Raw genomic sequence first — 16,865 nt, forward strand, 5'->3', positions numbered from 1 at the left:
GCTTAGAGTATTTTCTGTGGCAGCATCAATCATTCATATCTCTAGCTCTATGATTTTTGCTGCTGCTGGATGCAAGAAAGCTTTAACAGTAAATGAAATCAGTGATGCATATGTGGCTCCATTATCTCTTTTGATAAAGGCTTAAGACATGGCAAGCAAAAGATCCACATGATGCATATGTGGCTCCTTTTATATCCTATATAACCTATGTAGCAGATAAACACAATATAATTACAGAGCCTACAGTCAGAAGGGCATGCAATCCTAAAATAATGGCTTGTACTGTGCCTGAATTCAAACTTTTTTTTACATAAATACTGTAACAGAAACAGTAGCTGGCATTTAAAAATAGGAATTTCTCATTTCAAACATACTGCTTTCTCCCTTCAGAGTACGGGTTTTCAAATTTAAAAAAAGAGAAATTTGTGTTTCAATACAGCAGGGGATCCCAACAAGGAGAATTCATTAAGTCATGAAAAAGTTCTTAGAGATTACAAGTCAGTTCTGAATAGGCTAAGTGACCATCTCTCAAGCAGCATCCCTACAGCAAGAACTTGTTTAAAAAAGCAACTGGCATATGGAGTCCATGACAATGAAATACAAAGCATCCCATTGGTGACATAAACATGTAAATGTACCATTACAAACAGAGCAACAGAAATCAAAAGATGCTTTGGAGAGCTCACAGTTACTCAATTATGAGTCTAACCACATTACATTAAAAAGTTAGAAGGTAACAACTCTTACCTTTAAAAACAGCAAACTTGGCCATTAATCTGAAGGATGCTCAGGACAAGATCTATTTACTTCAAACCATTCATCTATGCACCTAAAAGAATGATAAAGGGGGAAAACTTCAGGCAGAAATACGAGGACAAGTTACTCATAAGCATCACTGAAATTAAGGCACTGATTTCTAAATAAATGTTTTTGCTATCATTATGTATCATTATGAAGACTGTATTAATAAATGATTTTCCATAAATTAGTTGGTTTTAAAGAAATTAAATAAAACGTTGTTTGAGATATTGTTGTATCTCATGCATTCATACATAGCCATGTTTCATTGAACAAGCTTTGTGGGCCTTAATGCCTAACCAAATAAGCCATTCTATGGAAGTGCAGAGGAGGGAAAGTTGAGACCTGTAATCCACCTATCCCTCCAGAACCCCCTTTTTCTTGCAGCCCCGTGAATTTCCTGAGATCACCCTGCAGAAATTTGGCAGCAAACTATTAAAAGGCAGCACAGTTCCCCAGCACAATCTGATGGGAAACAAGAAAGGTAGAAAATCATCCCAGCACTCTTGATGAAGTGATCACATCAATGCTCTGCTCATTGTGGTCCTTGGCCTAAGCACTCAAACAAATATATCACCCACTGAGATGTTGCCCATCCCTCCAGACATATGCGTTGTATATGAAGCAGCCAATATTTTAAGGCTATTACTGCAAAGCTATGGGAGAGCAAGTGTCTCATCCTTTAAGGCCTGAATTTTAAAAAGTCTTCAGTTGTGGAAAAGTATGGAGAGGGAGAGGGAGAGAGGGAATAGGCACCATATCTCTGGATAAATGCTCTAAAATGTTCCAAAGATGTATATGGTCTCCATGAGAACATAGAAAACAGGACAAATCAAAATTTGTGCATTTCTTTTATTTCAAAAATGTGCCAATATTTACACAGGTAAACCTTTACAACTTTTTTCTTTACAGTATCTGTTTGCATTTTGTTTTATATATTATCAGGGATCTAAAAAGCAGAAATACGTTTTAAATGAAACATTAAATATACCAGAAGAACAGATATTGCATGATTATAACTGTAAGAGTTAATTCTGAGTTCATTTAATGCAGACATAGCTAGGAAAAAATAATATAACAGCCACAACTAACAGAACATTTAAATCTCCCTCCTATACCCACATCTGTTTGAAGAATTTGGGGTTATTCCAGAAGGTATTTGGGTGGGGCGGGGGTACATGGGAATGCAGAGAAAAGGGAAGTCACGGTAGATGAGGTGGATTCTGCCTACATTCCTCTAAATATAGTCCAATAACAAGTTATTGAATTATGCTGTGTATGTACTCACCCTTTATGATATATGCATAAACAAGGCAATCGTGCTATTGTATCCCCTTGCTGCAGTTCCTCCAAGCATATTGCACATTCCCCAGCATCTTTACTCAGTACATCCTCTACAGAAACAGGAAAAATTAATATAGACACAATACTTATATTCCTTGTTAATGTTATTCTTTAAAAAATAGGCAAAAATATGAAATGTGTCATGTTTAAAACCTAATGTTACTCACAAAGTTATACTGCAATTTGGTTTATAATGAACACAAAGCTTCACATGCTTACAGCTATTAAAACAACAACAAAGACTTGCAAGATGATTTTGTGGTATGGAACACTCTTGTTCAGCCAATCAACCATGTCTTCCTCCAGGACATTTCATTCCATTTCAGCAGCAAAAACCTGCCTGCATTCCATAGTCATGATTATGTTCAGTTTCACAGGAGGTTTTGTCCCCATTAGGGGTTTCCTCCCTTTTCCTTTCTTTGTCTACTTATATCTTCTTGTATATGAATGATCTGTCCTGACCACACAAGTTCCACAAGAAGGAGTTCTGCTTAATATATCCAGTATTACACATAATGGTATAATTAACATTTCACCCTAATTGTGTACTAGAAAGAAAACAAAAGTTCTCTCAAACTTCTGAGACAAATCTTCCTAATATACATCAGCCATGGAAACAGTTTATCTGCACCCTGATCATGAAGAAAGGCACCCTTGAAATACTGATTAATGAAACTCAGTTTTGGAATGCCCTACTACTAGAACAGTCAATACCAATACATTTAAAAATAAAAACAAGTATCATATTGCAGGTTGTGCCTTGTGGGTCCTAATCAATACAAAGCTGGACAACAACTATCATGTGGTCGTTAAGGTGCTGAACTAGAATAAGGGAGACCCAGATTCAGATCCACACTCAGCCATGGAAACTCATTTGGTGACACTGGGCCAGTCATTTTCTCTCAACCCAACCTAACTCTTAAGATTACTGTGGGGATAAAATGGCAGGAGACTGCATGTAAGCTGCCTTGAACTCCCAGAGAAGAGGCAGGGTATAAATCTAACGAATAAAATAAATAAAAATAAATCCATCTGCCTACATTCATGTCTCCACACTCAACTTCATGTTAATTAGTGGAAGAGACAACAGAGCCAGTCTTACTTGAACTATCTATTTCACTTATGAAAGACCTGGGCAACAGTGCTCTTTGATCATCACAATCAACGAATGGCATGGGCATAAGTAAGTCCCTCCTATTCTCTGGAATCATGAAGTTTTTAGATCTACTGTTTTCAGTGGCCATTATTAGAGTACACTGGCATCTAAGCATGTATCTCAAGACTACAGGTTACAAGAACCTTGCCAGATGCTGATCAGGGGGCTATAGTCAAATACATGGGGAAATTCTAGGTTGGATAAGATTTGGTTATGAAATACAGAATAAGTCTGTGTACTGTCTCTGCAGATCAGCATGGATGGTGAGGAGGCTCTGTCTATGTCAGACAGAACAAACCTTCTAGAATCAATATTTTTCCTTCTCTCTACCCCACAAGGCTAGCCATCTAACTGGTAGTTCAAAATGAACTTTAAATTCAATACTAAGTAGAATTCATTAGCATCTTGTAAGCAGAGACAAATTCTGAAAGGTTAAAAATATAGCATCCAACAAAATATCACATGTGAATCTCAAAGTAGATCATATGATATAATGCAGTCATCATACATTTTAAGATTTAAACGATAATGCTAAAGAATTAAAAATATTTTGTTGCTTTAGGGAAAACAACACACATACAAAATGGAATTTAACGTTAATACACATTCCTACATACTGGAAAAAATAAAAAAGCTTGCAACATGTCTTGCAAAGTAGGACAATAATCTCTCAAACATGCCGCATGCTTGATTAGAAAAGCTGAAAAAGTTTTTGTTTTTTTTTTAACTTTCTGAACTATTTTTATCTATTTTTACTGGCCATAATTATCTTATAAAGGTTATTTTAAAAGGGGCTAGAGTTAAATTTACATGCACACTGCTGTGAAGGCAATTTCTGTAATCAAAGTTTTGGCTTAATTAATCCAAAAACAATGTTTCAAAGTTTAGGGTAAAAATTAACAAGGCAAAGCAGATTTTTCTCACCACAGAATGAAATGTGTAATTCTGAAGTATTATACCTGCAAAAAATTATTAAACTTTCCAATACTAATTTTGATTTAAAAATGCTACATGAAGAATTTGCATAATCTAGCATAATAGAATGTAAGGGTGGAAAAAGATTTTGGGGATAATCTAATCTAATTCCCTGGCCAATGAAGGAATATACTATTATACTGTAGTATAAAATTAGAAGACTCTTCCCAAATATGATACCCTCTAGATATGTCTAAATTATTTTCATAACCCCCAGACAACATAAAGAAATTAATGCAACCTTTTATTTCAAAAATTAGTGAATTTTAACCACATTTTTTTTCATATATGTTTAATGAGCCATCGTACGCACATCCCTCTGGGACTATTATGGACGCAAAGTGAACTTTGTGTAGAAGATGAGGCCCTTATGGACCATTTAAAGGGCCTGATCTTTGTTCTTCAAGCACAAAATAGACAAATCATTGTTGTGCATGCTCAGATGGACTCCAAAGGGGAGCCAGTGTCTAAACTTAAAATTGGGGAGTGGGTGTGGGTTAAATTATTTCAGAAAAAAAATTACACTAAGTCCTAGATGGAAAGGACCTTATCAAGTATTGTGAACTACAGGTAGTCCCCAGTTTAAGAATAGGTTCCTTTCCCAAAGTCTGTCCTTAAGTCAAATTTGTATGTAAGCCGGAACAGTATTATAATATTGTATAAGTAGTATTGTGTAATGAACTCAAACCATTGTGTATTTAACTGGAATCATTGCGTATTTAACTTGAATTTTCCTACAATGGGCTCCATTCTTAACTATGGGTCATCTGTAACCCAGGCGTTAACACAGGGACTACCTGTACTCTCACTGCAGCTAAGCACCAGGGACTGCCTTAGAGGATTCATCAATCACACCTAGGAAGGGTACGCCTGCCAGACACTGATATATTTGTGGTGTACTAAGTGGTATGGCCAAAGAGGGACCTGCAATTGAAAGATTGGAACCCACACTGAATAGGGACTGACCAACCATGAAGGTCAGACTAAGCAAGGGATGCCTTCATTTCTGATAATATACTAGACCAGGTGGCTTCTCTTACCCAGACTATGGGGAATATAGAACTATGGACCATGGGGAAACAATCTGTGGTTAATCTTGGTAAATGCGTCATCTGTGATAAGAAACCAGTCCAACTGTTGGGTTTATTCCCAGTTGATTGACCACTTGGGGCAGCCCAGTGTGTTGACCACTGCTGTTGCATCATTACCATGAATGGAGCCTTTCTCATATGATTTCTATGTTACATGCTATGACAGCTGAAAGCAAAATCCCTTTTGAGTTGTATTGGGTTTCTTCTACACAGGCTAGCCCTTTAAGTTAGGCCAGTTTTGGAAACAAACTCCATAAGAAATACTAGAACTCTATTTTATTGATGTAGGCTATAACAGAATCTTGAAAGCCTGACAGCATTTTCCCTTCCTGCCTTCTTATACCAAAGAGAGTTAAAGTGGGGTTTTAAATTTCTTTCCCATGCTTCCTAATTTTCCTAAACTGAACACATGTTTAGTTAATGGTCTTGGAACTTTATGGGAAGCTGTTCCATTGGATATATTTTCCTAGATGCTACTACCCATTATGGAATTAGCTTACCATATCAAAAATTTATTCATTTATTTATTTGATTTATATAGCTGCCTGTCTCACATGCATACAGTGGGGCAAAAAAGTATTTAGTCAGCCACCAATTGTGCAAGTTCTCCCACTTAAAAAGATGAGGCAGGCCTGTAATTTTCATCATAGGTATACCTCAACTATGAGAGACAAAATGGAAAAAAAATCCAGAAAATCACATTGTCTGATTTTTAAAGAATTTATTTGCAAATCATGGTGGAAAATAAGTATTTGGTCAATATCAAAAGTTCATCTCAATACTTTGTTATATATCCTTTGTTGGCAATGACAGAGGTCAAATGTTTTCTGTAAGTCTTCACAAGGTTTTCACACACTGTTGCTGGTATTTTGGCCCATTCCTCCATGCAGATCTCCTCTAGAGCAGTGATGTTTTGGGGCTGTCGCTGGGCAACACGGACTTTCAATTCCCTCCAAAGGTTTTCCATTGGGTTGAGATCTGGAGACTGACTAGGCCACTCCAGGACCTTGAAATGCTTCTTACGAAGCCACTCCTTTGTTGCCCGGGCAGTGTGTTTGGGATCATTGTCATGCTGAAAGACCCAGCTACGTTTCATCTTCAATGCCCTTGCTGATGGAAGGAGGTGTTCACTCAAAATCTCACGATACATGGCCCCATTCATCCTTTCCTTTACACGGATCAGTCGTCCTGGTCCCTTTGCAGAAAAACAGCCCCAAAGGATGATGTTTCCACCCCCATGCTTCACAGTAGGTATGGTGTTCTTTGGATGCAACTCAGCATTCTCTCTCCTCCAAACACGACGAGTTGAGTTTAGACCAAAACGTTCTACTTTGGTTTCATCTGACCATATGACATTCTCCCAATCCTCTTCTGGATCATCCAAATGCTCTCTAGCAAACTTCAGACGGGCCCAGACATGTACTGGCTTAAGCAGGGGGACACGTCTGGCACTGCAGGATTTGAGTCCCTGGCAGCATAGTGTGTTACTGATGGTAGCCTTTGTTATTTTGGTCCCAGCTCTCTGCAGGTCATTCACTAGGTCCCCCAATGTGGTTCTGGGATTTTTGCTCACCATTCTTGTGATCATTTTGACCCCACGGGGTGAGATCTTGTGTGGAGCCCCAGATCAAGAGAGATTATCAGTGGTCTTATATATCTTCCATTTTCTAATTATTGCTCCCACAGTTGATTTCTTCACACCAAGCTGCTTGCCTATTGCAGATTCAGTCTTCCCAGCCTGGTGCAGGTCTACAATTTTGTTTCTGGTGTCCTTCAACAGCTCTTTGGTCTTGGCCATAGTGGAGTCTGGAGTGTGACTGTTTGAGTTTGTGGACAGGTGTCTTTTATACTGATAACAAGGTCAAACAGATGCCATTACTACAGGTAATGGGTGGAGGACAGAGGAGCCTCTTAAAGAAGTAGTTACAAGTCTGTGAGAGCCAGACATCTTGCTTGTTTGTAGGTGACCAAATACTTATTTTCCACCATGATTTGCAAATAAATTCTTTAAAAATCAGACAATGTGATTTTCTGGATTTTTTCCCCCATTTTCTCTCACATAGTTGAGGTATACCTATGATGAAAATTACAGGCCTCTCTCATCTTTTTAAGTGGGAGAACTTGCACCATTGGTGGCTGACTAAATACTTTTTTGCCCCACTGTATAGTCCTTCTCAGCTAGGCGGCTTACAATAAAATAGACTAAACAGATGGGTGATTAATAATTCTATGATGCTTGGCTGCGTGTGTTTTTATTTTTATATTACGTATAAAAGTTTTTATATTATGTATAAAAATAAAAACACATAGCAACCAAGCATCATAGAATGACCAAAAAAAGCCAAGCGATGGGCTGTATCAGAACGAATTATTATTTGATTTATATAATCGTTCATTTTCAGGCACAAAACTAACCCTTCGGTGGAGGTACAGTTCTTAGTTTTACTCTGGGGTAAGAGCCTTTGTACCTTTATTGCTACCCCTGGAATAGGCTGTTACCAACACCTCAGCAGAACTAGAAAAAGCCTTTAAGGCCTCTGCTGGCATCATACATGCCCTACAACCTGAAACAGATGGCACTGGTCATACTTATTTGGATAACTAAGTGGCCCTGGATTATTTACTGACAGTACCAGGGAGTGTTTGTAAACTGGTTAATTCCTCCTCTTGTGTGTGGGCTAAAAAACACAGATTAAAAACTGACATTGATATTATTCATCAGCAGGCTATTCTTTTCCACATTATAGCCCATGACACAGACGTTGGCTGCTTTTTGAACTAGGCTCAATTCTTTTTGCCTGACTTATCTTGGCTTTCACTGCTGATCAAGAAATTGTTGAATTTATTATATAGAGAAGATATAAATGAAGCAGCAACTTATGTAGGTATAAACTCTACTCAGCAGGCAAACTCTTCTTTATCATTATTACCCTAATGGTCATTTTACTCTTTTGTGTTTTATCTATTGGTTTGCCTGTGTTAAAATAGTTTTTTTCTCACTGCAGCTGGTCTGAACTTGCAACAACAGGGATGGCAAAAGATCCTCTGGAGCCCCCAAACCCTTTTACTTGAAGATTTGAGCTCCGTTCCTGCAGCCCATAGAGGATTTCAGCTCCCCTCCGTCCCTCTGCTTGCAACCTTCCCTGCCGGCTTCCACAGTGACTTTATGGGGAAGCCAGCAGAGAAGACTGCAAATGGAGATCACATGATATGGGCGCTTGACAACTGGTGGTAAATGCAAGCCAGTTGCCAAGTGCCCAAAATGCAGCCACGTGACCACCGGGGGGCAACACAATGTTTTACAATGGCCATAAAGCACCCTTTCCAAGGTTGTTGTAACTCTGAACCATTGTTAAACGAATGGTTGTTAAGTGAGGACTACCTGTATTAAGGAATGTGTCAGCTCTGCTCTTGTAAGAGTAGTGTAAGAGTACCTGTATCTCTCTTACACTACTTTGTATCTTATCAACTACAATGTATGTGTGTTCCTTTACTGACCTGTGTATACTCAAGGTGTCTTTGATTAATTTCTATATAATATCAATACAGTATAACAACTTTTGTTTTTGTCTTGACTGGAAATGAGACCACTGATTTATTGTAATCTGTAATTTGGACTAATAAATGCCTCTCCATCTTGTTGGTTCCCTTGGTGATTTAATTTTGTCACAAAATACTTCAATATTTTTATTGTAATCAGAAGCTAATCAAATTACCGTAACGTTTGAGAAAAAATGAAGTGAAATAGCTATGTCTAATACAGTAGTAAATGTGAGAAATCCAGATCACTTATGAATCTTAAGTTTACAAAACACTATAAACATTCACATCTCATTACATATTATACTAATTTACCTCCTTATAAAGATGCATTCACATACTTTACTTTGCCTACTCTAGCCAAATAAGCAAAGACCATATGGAAGATCTGCACATATATATTTCTTCCAATCTCTTTTACAACACAGCAAATGTTAAATTTCATATACAGAAGACATAATGAAGCAGCAATTTGTGCAGATATAAACTCTGTTCAGCAGACAAACCACTGCAGTTTCATTCATTCAGAAATGCCCATGGTTTGTAGCTATATGTAAACTTTCAGCCTTTATAAATCTAATGAAAAATAATCATGTGAATATCACATTAATGTTCCTAAAGAACATGCCATGCAGTAACATTAGTACAAAGACCCTTTCAGGGTTGCCAACTTCCAGACATTTTGATTTCTGGAAACTGCAGAGTTAAGAGGCAGAAAAATACAAGTAAATACCAGTCAGTGAATTTTGTATTAAGAGACCTCACTTACAAACACAGCTACTTCTGATGATCAATAGCAGGTTTATCTTGTATAGCAAAAGAATATAGGTATTTATTAATATTTCTCATGTGTAGTGTAAAAAAGACATAGCTACTGATAAATGAAGGTTGGGTTTGTACTCTGAATCATTTGACACGTATTCATTGATTAATATTCATTTATCAGATTTGAATATCAGTCAGTACATTGAAGTCAGAATTTTAATCACAACCCTGTCCACTCCTATGTATTACAAACAGGTATAGAAAAGATCCTAGAAAAAACAGGGCATACCAAGGAAAAACGAAAAGAAACTGATGCAAAAACCTTGAAGCAAACTGAAGCAACTGTTGCTGCAGTAAGTCCATTGCTTACTCTCATGGAGAAAAAGAAAATAGTTGCTCATGACCATAGCTCTCCAAGCTCTTAACTTTTGACCTGGTCCTGCTTAACTCAACTTCAGATGTCAGCTGCTTGTTGTGCACACAAGTTAAGGTATGTTACTTATTAGCCAAATAGTTAAATTCTGTCTGCCATTTCAGTGAGACATTCTGAATAACTAAGTGTGTTAGGTGTTCCTGTAGACCACTTTACCAAGCCTAGAAGTGTTTGTTTTCATGTACCTCAAATGCAAAATAAATCCCAGGTTTTCTACGGAAATGTCTATAATGTTAATTCATATCAAAACAGTATAAGTAAAGCAGGTAGCAAAACAAATCAAAAGAAAATCTGTCCTTCAAAAAACAGATTTTATTAAAGCATCCAAACCAGATTTCATGCTCTGATCTATAGGAATTATCTGCCATTCAGAGATATCTGTCATTCAGTCAAAGCATCCAAAACAACCAACCTTTTTCATAAAATAAAAGGGCAGGTAGAGGGAGGGACAGGAAGAAAATGAAACAAGCACTGCAAGTTGACAGATTAAAAGATCAGGCATATCACCTGATTTCTGTTTGTTTTTTCTTGAACTCTTAATGATAGCAGACCACCATAAAATAGCAGAATTTGTGCACCTGCCTAGAAAATCAAGAGTGATAACTGACTTATTTCAGCAAATGCAGAAAAAATCTGAATGTAAAATGTTATACCTCTGTCAGTGAAAATTGGACTAACTTTAAAAATTCCATACATGTAGGTTTTTGTTTTGTTTCAAGACTGACATTTTGAGTGCTTTCAATTGCAATTTTATCTTGTTTGTGTGTTTTGGACTAGAACAAGCAACAATGCCTCTTTGTGCTTTGATCATTAAAGAATAACACTATTATTCTAAAGAAAGACAGCAAATCTGTGTGAAATCTGTTTTTGTAATTTTGAACTATAGCTATTGTATATATTCAACAACTATCTTGTGCTCCAAAGTACAACTGTTATCTCGTACAAATGTAACAAGTTCATAATGACCAGCCTCATCTTTAAAATTTCAGATATGTACACAGACACGCATACGCAGACACGCACACATGTCTCTTGATATTAGCTGCTTCTTTTAATGATGGGGCAAGCTTTAAAATCTTTGCTTAGTAATACAGTATTTTCTATTTTTGCAAAATAGATACAGTAACACACATCCTATTCTCAAACTTTGCATTTTGGCATATGAATTAGTAGACTTCCCAAAGAAGAAAATTCAGGTTCTACCTTTCAATCAAATGCTGCTTGCTTATGATCATTCATCTGAAAGACTTTAATTTGAAAGATTCTACACATAAATAGATATACCATACGGTTATATACTGTAGATTCAGGGAGAAGAAAGGTTTGATCCTGCTTCTACATATTTATTCTTTCTCCTGAAGGCATATACAATTCTTGAGTCAGAATAAAGACTGGAGTACATTTATAAAAAGTATTTGGTTGCAATGAAAGTTCTAGATTTCAAAGTCAGTAGAGCTCCAAATCAGCATCATAAATGATCACAGTTTGTATGTATAATTCATCCTAGTAACCCAATGAAGGTACTAGGTATGTCATTCAACTGATCCACTGTCAGAGAGCTCCTCATGCTATATCATTTTCATAACTTGCCAAATGTGAAAAAAGTCTATTTTACAATGGAAGGAGAATATTATATGGGCAGAACTGCTACAGAAGTTGATGTAATGAATTTGTTCCTTCAAGAGGAGCCAGATAATATCAAATAGCATCATTTACCTCTATCAGAAGAAAGAAGTTGATTAAAAATGACTATTCATACTATCCTCACATTAGTATTGGTCCACCATTTTTTTTCAAATATTTCCACTCATCATTTAAATGATTTAGTAGTGTCTATCAAACTCTGAGACTGTCTTTTCATGCACAGTTTTAGACAGATCAAAGTTCTAGAGCCAGATTAAATAAGGGATTACTTTCAATATATCACGGAAGACTAGCACTACAGGCACTCACTAGAGATTATGTAGACAGAAGGTATGTAAAATTCTAGTCCAAGATTTTTGTATTTTAGAAATCCACAGAGGGAATCTAACCTCATCAATGCTTCTTCAAAAATCAATAAAGATCAATATTGCTATAAGAATTATGACTAGAATACTTCTGATAAGGTTGGAACAGCTCATTTTCAATTAGAGACAGAAACAATGTTGAACTGGTTTGGTGGCATCTCAGCTTTGGCAATTCAGAATTATGACCACTATTTAGAGCCATTCTAATCTGGTTTCTGTCCTACTTTTCACACTGTTGATTCTCCTGAATTCTATCAATCGAGATTGCAAAAAATGATGAGTATCCTTTAAAATTCTGAATCAAAATATTTTCTGCAATCCTACATTAATTGGAATTTGGTTTAGTGGAATTTTCTTATTATGTACGTTTTATGTTGCACAGTATATAAAGTTCTTAATCATCTTCTCAATCTTTTCAACATCAAAGTATTAGGATTAAAAAATAAATAAAATAACAGTAATTTATTGAGAGCCAGTTTGGTATAGTGATTAAGGTACCAAGCATATTTATAAAAATGCTGAATAGGAGACTCAGCTTGCACTGACTAAAGGCTATCCCCAGAAGGAAATTCTTGACTGGTATGGTGCAAGGATCTGTTCTAGTCCCAATACTATTCAGCATTTTTATAAATCCCAGCTTTGGAATTGTTAAAATACAAAATCTCCATTTGTATAATTTATATATGCATGCATGTATGTATGTATGTATGTATGTATGTATATGTATATGTATATATATGGAATGGCTTGCACAGGGATGGTAGTTTTATTTGCAAATTACATGTAAATGCAGAGAGAGGGCGATATCACAGAAAACAGAATTTAGGCAGATCATAAGTTACATGATCAAATGTTCAAAACCAACAAGATGAAATTTAAGATTTCTTGTGTGGAAGAACAAAAATAAATAAAAGATAGAAGAAGCATCTATATTTCTTAATGGATAAAAACAGTATCCATTAAGCTAGCAAAGAAAAAAATTAGATTTGCTAACATAAGCATAATGGACAGATCATTAGGGGGTGACAGTTTCATTCTATTCTGCATTAATTAGATCACATTTGAAGGAGACTGACAAATTGCAGTATGTCCACAAAAGATAGGCCTTTTCTAATCCTCTCAAGAACAACTTAGTAGACTAAAGTCTACAGAAACCAAAATTAAGGGAAGATATGAAAGGGGTTCTCCCATAAAATGAAACAGAAAACAAGCATGTGGTGGGTAGGGTGTGAAAGGAGTCAAGCCAGGAAGACAGCAAAGAAGCAGGAAAGAGAAACCTCCAACACAAAGGCCAGCACCTCAGCAGCAGTCTTCAGACAGCAAAAGAAAACTGCAATTCTTAGAGCTTCAAGACCCACTGAGAGGCAGAGCTGAGCGAGGCAGAGCTGAGCAACGCAGGAGGAAAAGAGCCTGACCAGAGTCTGCAAACCAAAGCAAGCCCACTGCCTGCAGCAGCCCAGCTGCAGAGCTCCACAAATCAGCACCAGAAAGAGGACTGTGAGTGATTGTTGGGGGGGGGGGGAGAGAAAAGCCCATTCGCAAGTCCATAGAAGAGTGAAAAGAGTTTTCACATGCAAGTGGTCTGAGACTGGCCACAAGAGTTGAAGACTTGAGGAAAAAGATAAGATTTAAAGAGCTAAGAAATAGTTAAGATAGGAAAACATAGTGTTACAAACATAGGAACACAGACATAGAACATAGAGACTGAACAAAACAAAACAAAAAGATTAAATAAGATGGAAGTAATTGTAAAATAATTGTAATAGGAAGATGGTAGAGTAAGATAGGTAGGAAAACAGAAACAGGCACAGAATTAGCATTAAGATTAGAAGTAAGGAATTTGTATAATTATGTTGTATTTTGTATAAAACTGAGAAAAACAAATGCAGTCTTTGTGTCTGTGATCTGTACCAGAATAAGAAAAACCCAACACTGTAGTAATAAATAAATACATGTCCATTTTTTGTGTTAGAGTTGGACTTGTTAGTCTTATATGAAGTGAAATGACATAACAAATATTTTCCAATTTATGTAATCAAAGGACTCCTCTTTTAGTAGTTCAGACACATCTATTCAGATTTTAAAATACAAAGAAATAAACATCTATTCCTGCAATATGAATAGAAAAAAATTAAAACTGATTTTTAAATGCAGTTTGAAAGATATAAAACAAAGCAGATACAAAGCAGTATTAAGACTGGAGAACATTCCAAGGGGAAGAAAAACCTGTTTTATTGGTTTAGAGAACTAAGCTATAAAATAATTATGTTCTCTTATGAGGTGCTTATGGGCCATCAAACATAAACCACTGCATAAACACACTGAGATAAGACTCAGTGTCTACCTGGAAATGCAATTCTCAAGAGTCACAAGATTACAGCATTTACAGATTCGATTTAGGTCATTTTCTTAATAACTTTTTAAAAACTGATAAGGCAAAAATATTTTCAGTGAGCCAATTTGGTGTAGTGGTTAAGGCATCAGGCTAGAAACTGGCTGTGACTTCTAGTCCCACCTAGGCACAAAGCCAGCTGGGCAACCTTGGGCCAGTCACTTTCTCTCAGCCCTAGAAAGGAGGCAATGGCAAATCATTTCTGAAAAATCTTGCCAAGAAAACTGCAGGGACTTGTCCAGGCAGTCTCCGAGAATCAGACACAACTGAATGGATTAAAAAAAACCTTATAACTAAGGCATTTATTATACATTTGCACGCCAATGTTACATCAAAATAAAACCATATTTTTGTGATTATAGAAACAAATAGACAAAGTTCCACTGAAATTCTATTTAAATAGTCCAAAGAGCATACAAATTCTTTTGTCTCAAAACACTGTGAAGGAAGATTAATAAATTTTCCAATTTTACAGATTGGGGAGGAACTGAAAGCAGTTCATTATCCTTGTCATTTGACCATTCCTAATGTCATAGGTTTAAAGATGTTTTAGAAAAAGAGCTTTAGTCTCCCTGTGCGTCTTGCTATCCCATTAAATTTTAGAAGAGTTGATGCAAGTTTTCTATGTATACTTGTGCAGTGGGTAACTCTTCAATTTCTAAGAAACTGAAAATTGAACTCAAAAATAACACTTGAATGTAGTCCTTTTATATTTATATCTGGTCCCCTTAAGAACTGAAATATGTTTGCCAGAAACAGTCATACCTGATTTTTTTTCCATTATGGTTTTTAACAGTCTCTTCTTCTGTTAATATAATTTAGACTACAGCACTTTTACTTTTGTTGTCATCTTATCATCAAAAGATGAGTCCTCAAGGAGCATCAAATCTGCCAAACCTTTCACTAGCATTTACTTTGCCTACATGACTCCACTTCCTCCCCTCCTACTATCAGTCACAACTGCATGATTCTGCAGATTCTGATATTCAAGCTTATACTTTCATCCATTTCTGTCTCTTGGCAAATTTTATGAAGACTCAATGTTCACAATTACATCTATATATCTGGCACAAATATAAAATAATAACATAAAATTGTTATGGAAATGGCCCAGTTAACTTTGCATCTCAATGTAACTCCAATCCCAAGTGCAGCTGTACTCCCTCAGGCACGTTTGCTCCGACTGTACTTGTCAGAACACAAACTAAAAATGAAGTGAAGATCAGTTCATTTAAGTTGCATTTATGCCCTTCTCTTTGCCTTCCCTGCTATCAGCAATGGGAGGCAAGTAGGTATGCCACTTGTAGGAAATTCTTAATAGTCTACATTACTATGAATATTATGCCATTATTAGTGTGCTTAGTCTCCACGATTCAAAGAGGGCAGGGGGAGAACATTCTGTGCTTCCAATACAGTCAATATTATGTGTGTGAATATTGATTATATTTGTAAAAGTATGAAGCATATAATTTTTTTTTATAAATATGAATACTGGCCTGAGTGAGATCTGCTTGCAATGTGGAATAAGATAGCAAGCTAACCTAGAACGGCATATTTTAATTCTGGGCTGTCAGCTGTCCTATCCTATATCATCACACAAAACATTCTGCAGCCATCTCCAGAATTCTGAAAGAGAAAACAGTTTTTCCACCTTCCCAATAACGTGCTTTAAAATCCTACATTAAAGTGAGATTGCTATGTCATGCAGATGTTACTGAACTACAACTTCCAGCAGTGATTTCTGGGTGACACAGATAATCTAAATCTGTTTTAATCTAGCTTCTTCACAGGATCAGTACCAAGAACTAGAAGTAGTGAGATATGTGCCACCTGCTGCAGTTAGATCTTTCATCAACAGCTCTGGGTTTATTGACCAAGAGATCCTGAGTTATCTGGCTAGGATGAAACTTGGAGAAACTTTGGATTGTCACTGTATTGTCATTGTAGTTTATTATACAAAGTAAAATATATCACAGGATTACAAGATAAAGAAATGTTTCTAAATGAATATTACTATGACTATAAATCCCAAAGCAAATCGCAAAAATCAATAAAAAAGAATACATTTTCTCAATTTGTATAGTATATACATATCTCAGATTTTCTGAGTCCAGAATTTTATTTATTTATTTTAGCACAGGCTATATTCATCCCTGTCCTTCCTTTAAGGCAAACGTGGGTAAATGTTTTGACTATGAGGACTGTAATGCTTGTGGGATCAGGAACTGCATATGAAGATCATTTTTTTTAACACACAGGAGTATTATATATAGTGCCCAAACAAGCCAGGATTGTAAACTAACTTGAAATTGGGATTTGATTTAAAACTCCTGGATTATTTGTTTAAAACAAATTATAACCT

At 36.2% G+C, this 16,865-nt stretch overlaps 1 protein-coding gene across 1 annotated transcript in view; it reads right to left on the bottom strand.

The window, feature by feature from the left end:
- ZNRF2 (zinc and ring finger 2) overlaps nucleotides 1–16,865 on the bottom strand; it is a 62,248-nt gene that overhangs the window by 8,414 nt on the left and 36,969 nt on the right. The window contains exons 3-4 of the mRNA XM_007437818.4: nucleotides 2,087–2,192; nucleotides 748–829 (exon numbers count right to left, since the gene is read on the bottom strand). Of these exons, the coding sequence (XP_007437880.2) occupies nucleotides 772–829; nucleotides 2,087–2,192 (164 nt within the window). The 3' untranslated portion in view covers nucleotides 748–771. The remainder of the gene's footprint in view (nucleotides 1–747; nucleotides 830–2,086; nucleotides 2,193–16,865) is intronic.

The sequence above is a fragment of the Python bivittatus genome, unplaced genomic scaffold (genome assembly GCF_059951505.1).
Source record: "Python bivittatus isolate LINGU-HERP-01145 unplaced genomic scaffold, Pbiv_v1 ctg000610_np1212, whole genome shotgun sequence".
Lineage (NCBI taxonomy): Eukaryota > Metazoa > Chordata > Lepidosauria > Squamata > Pythonidae > Python > Python bivittatus.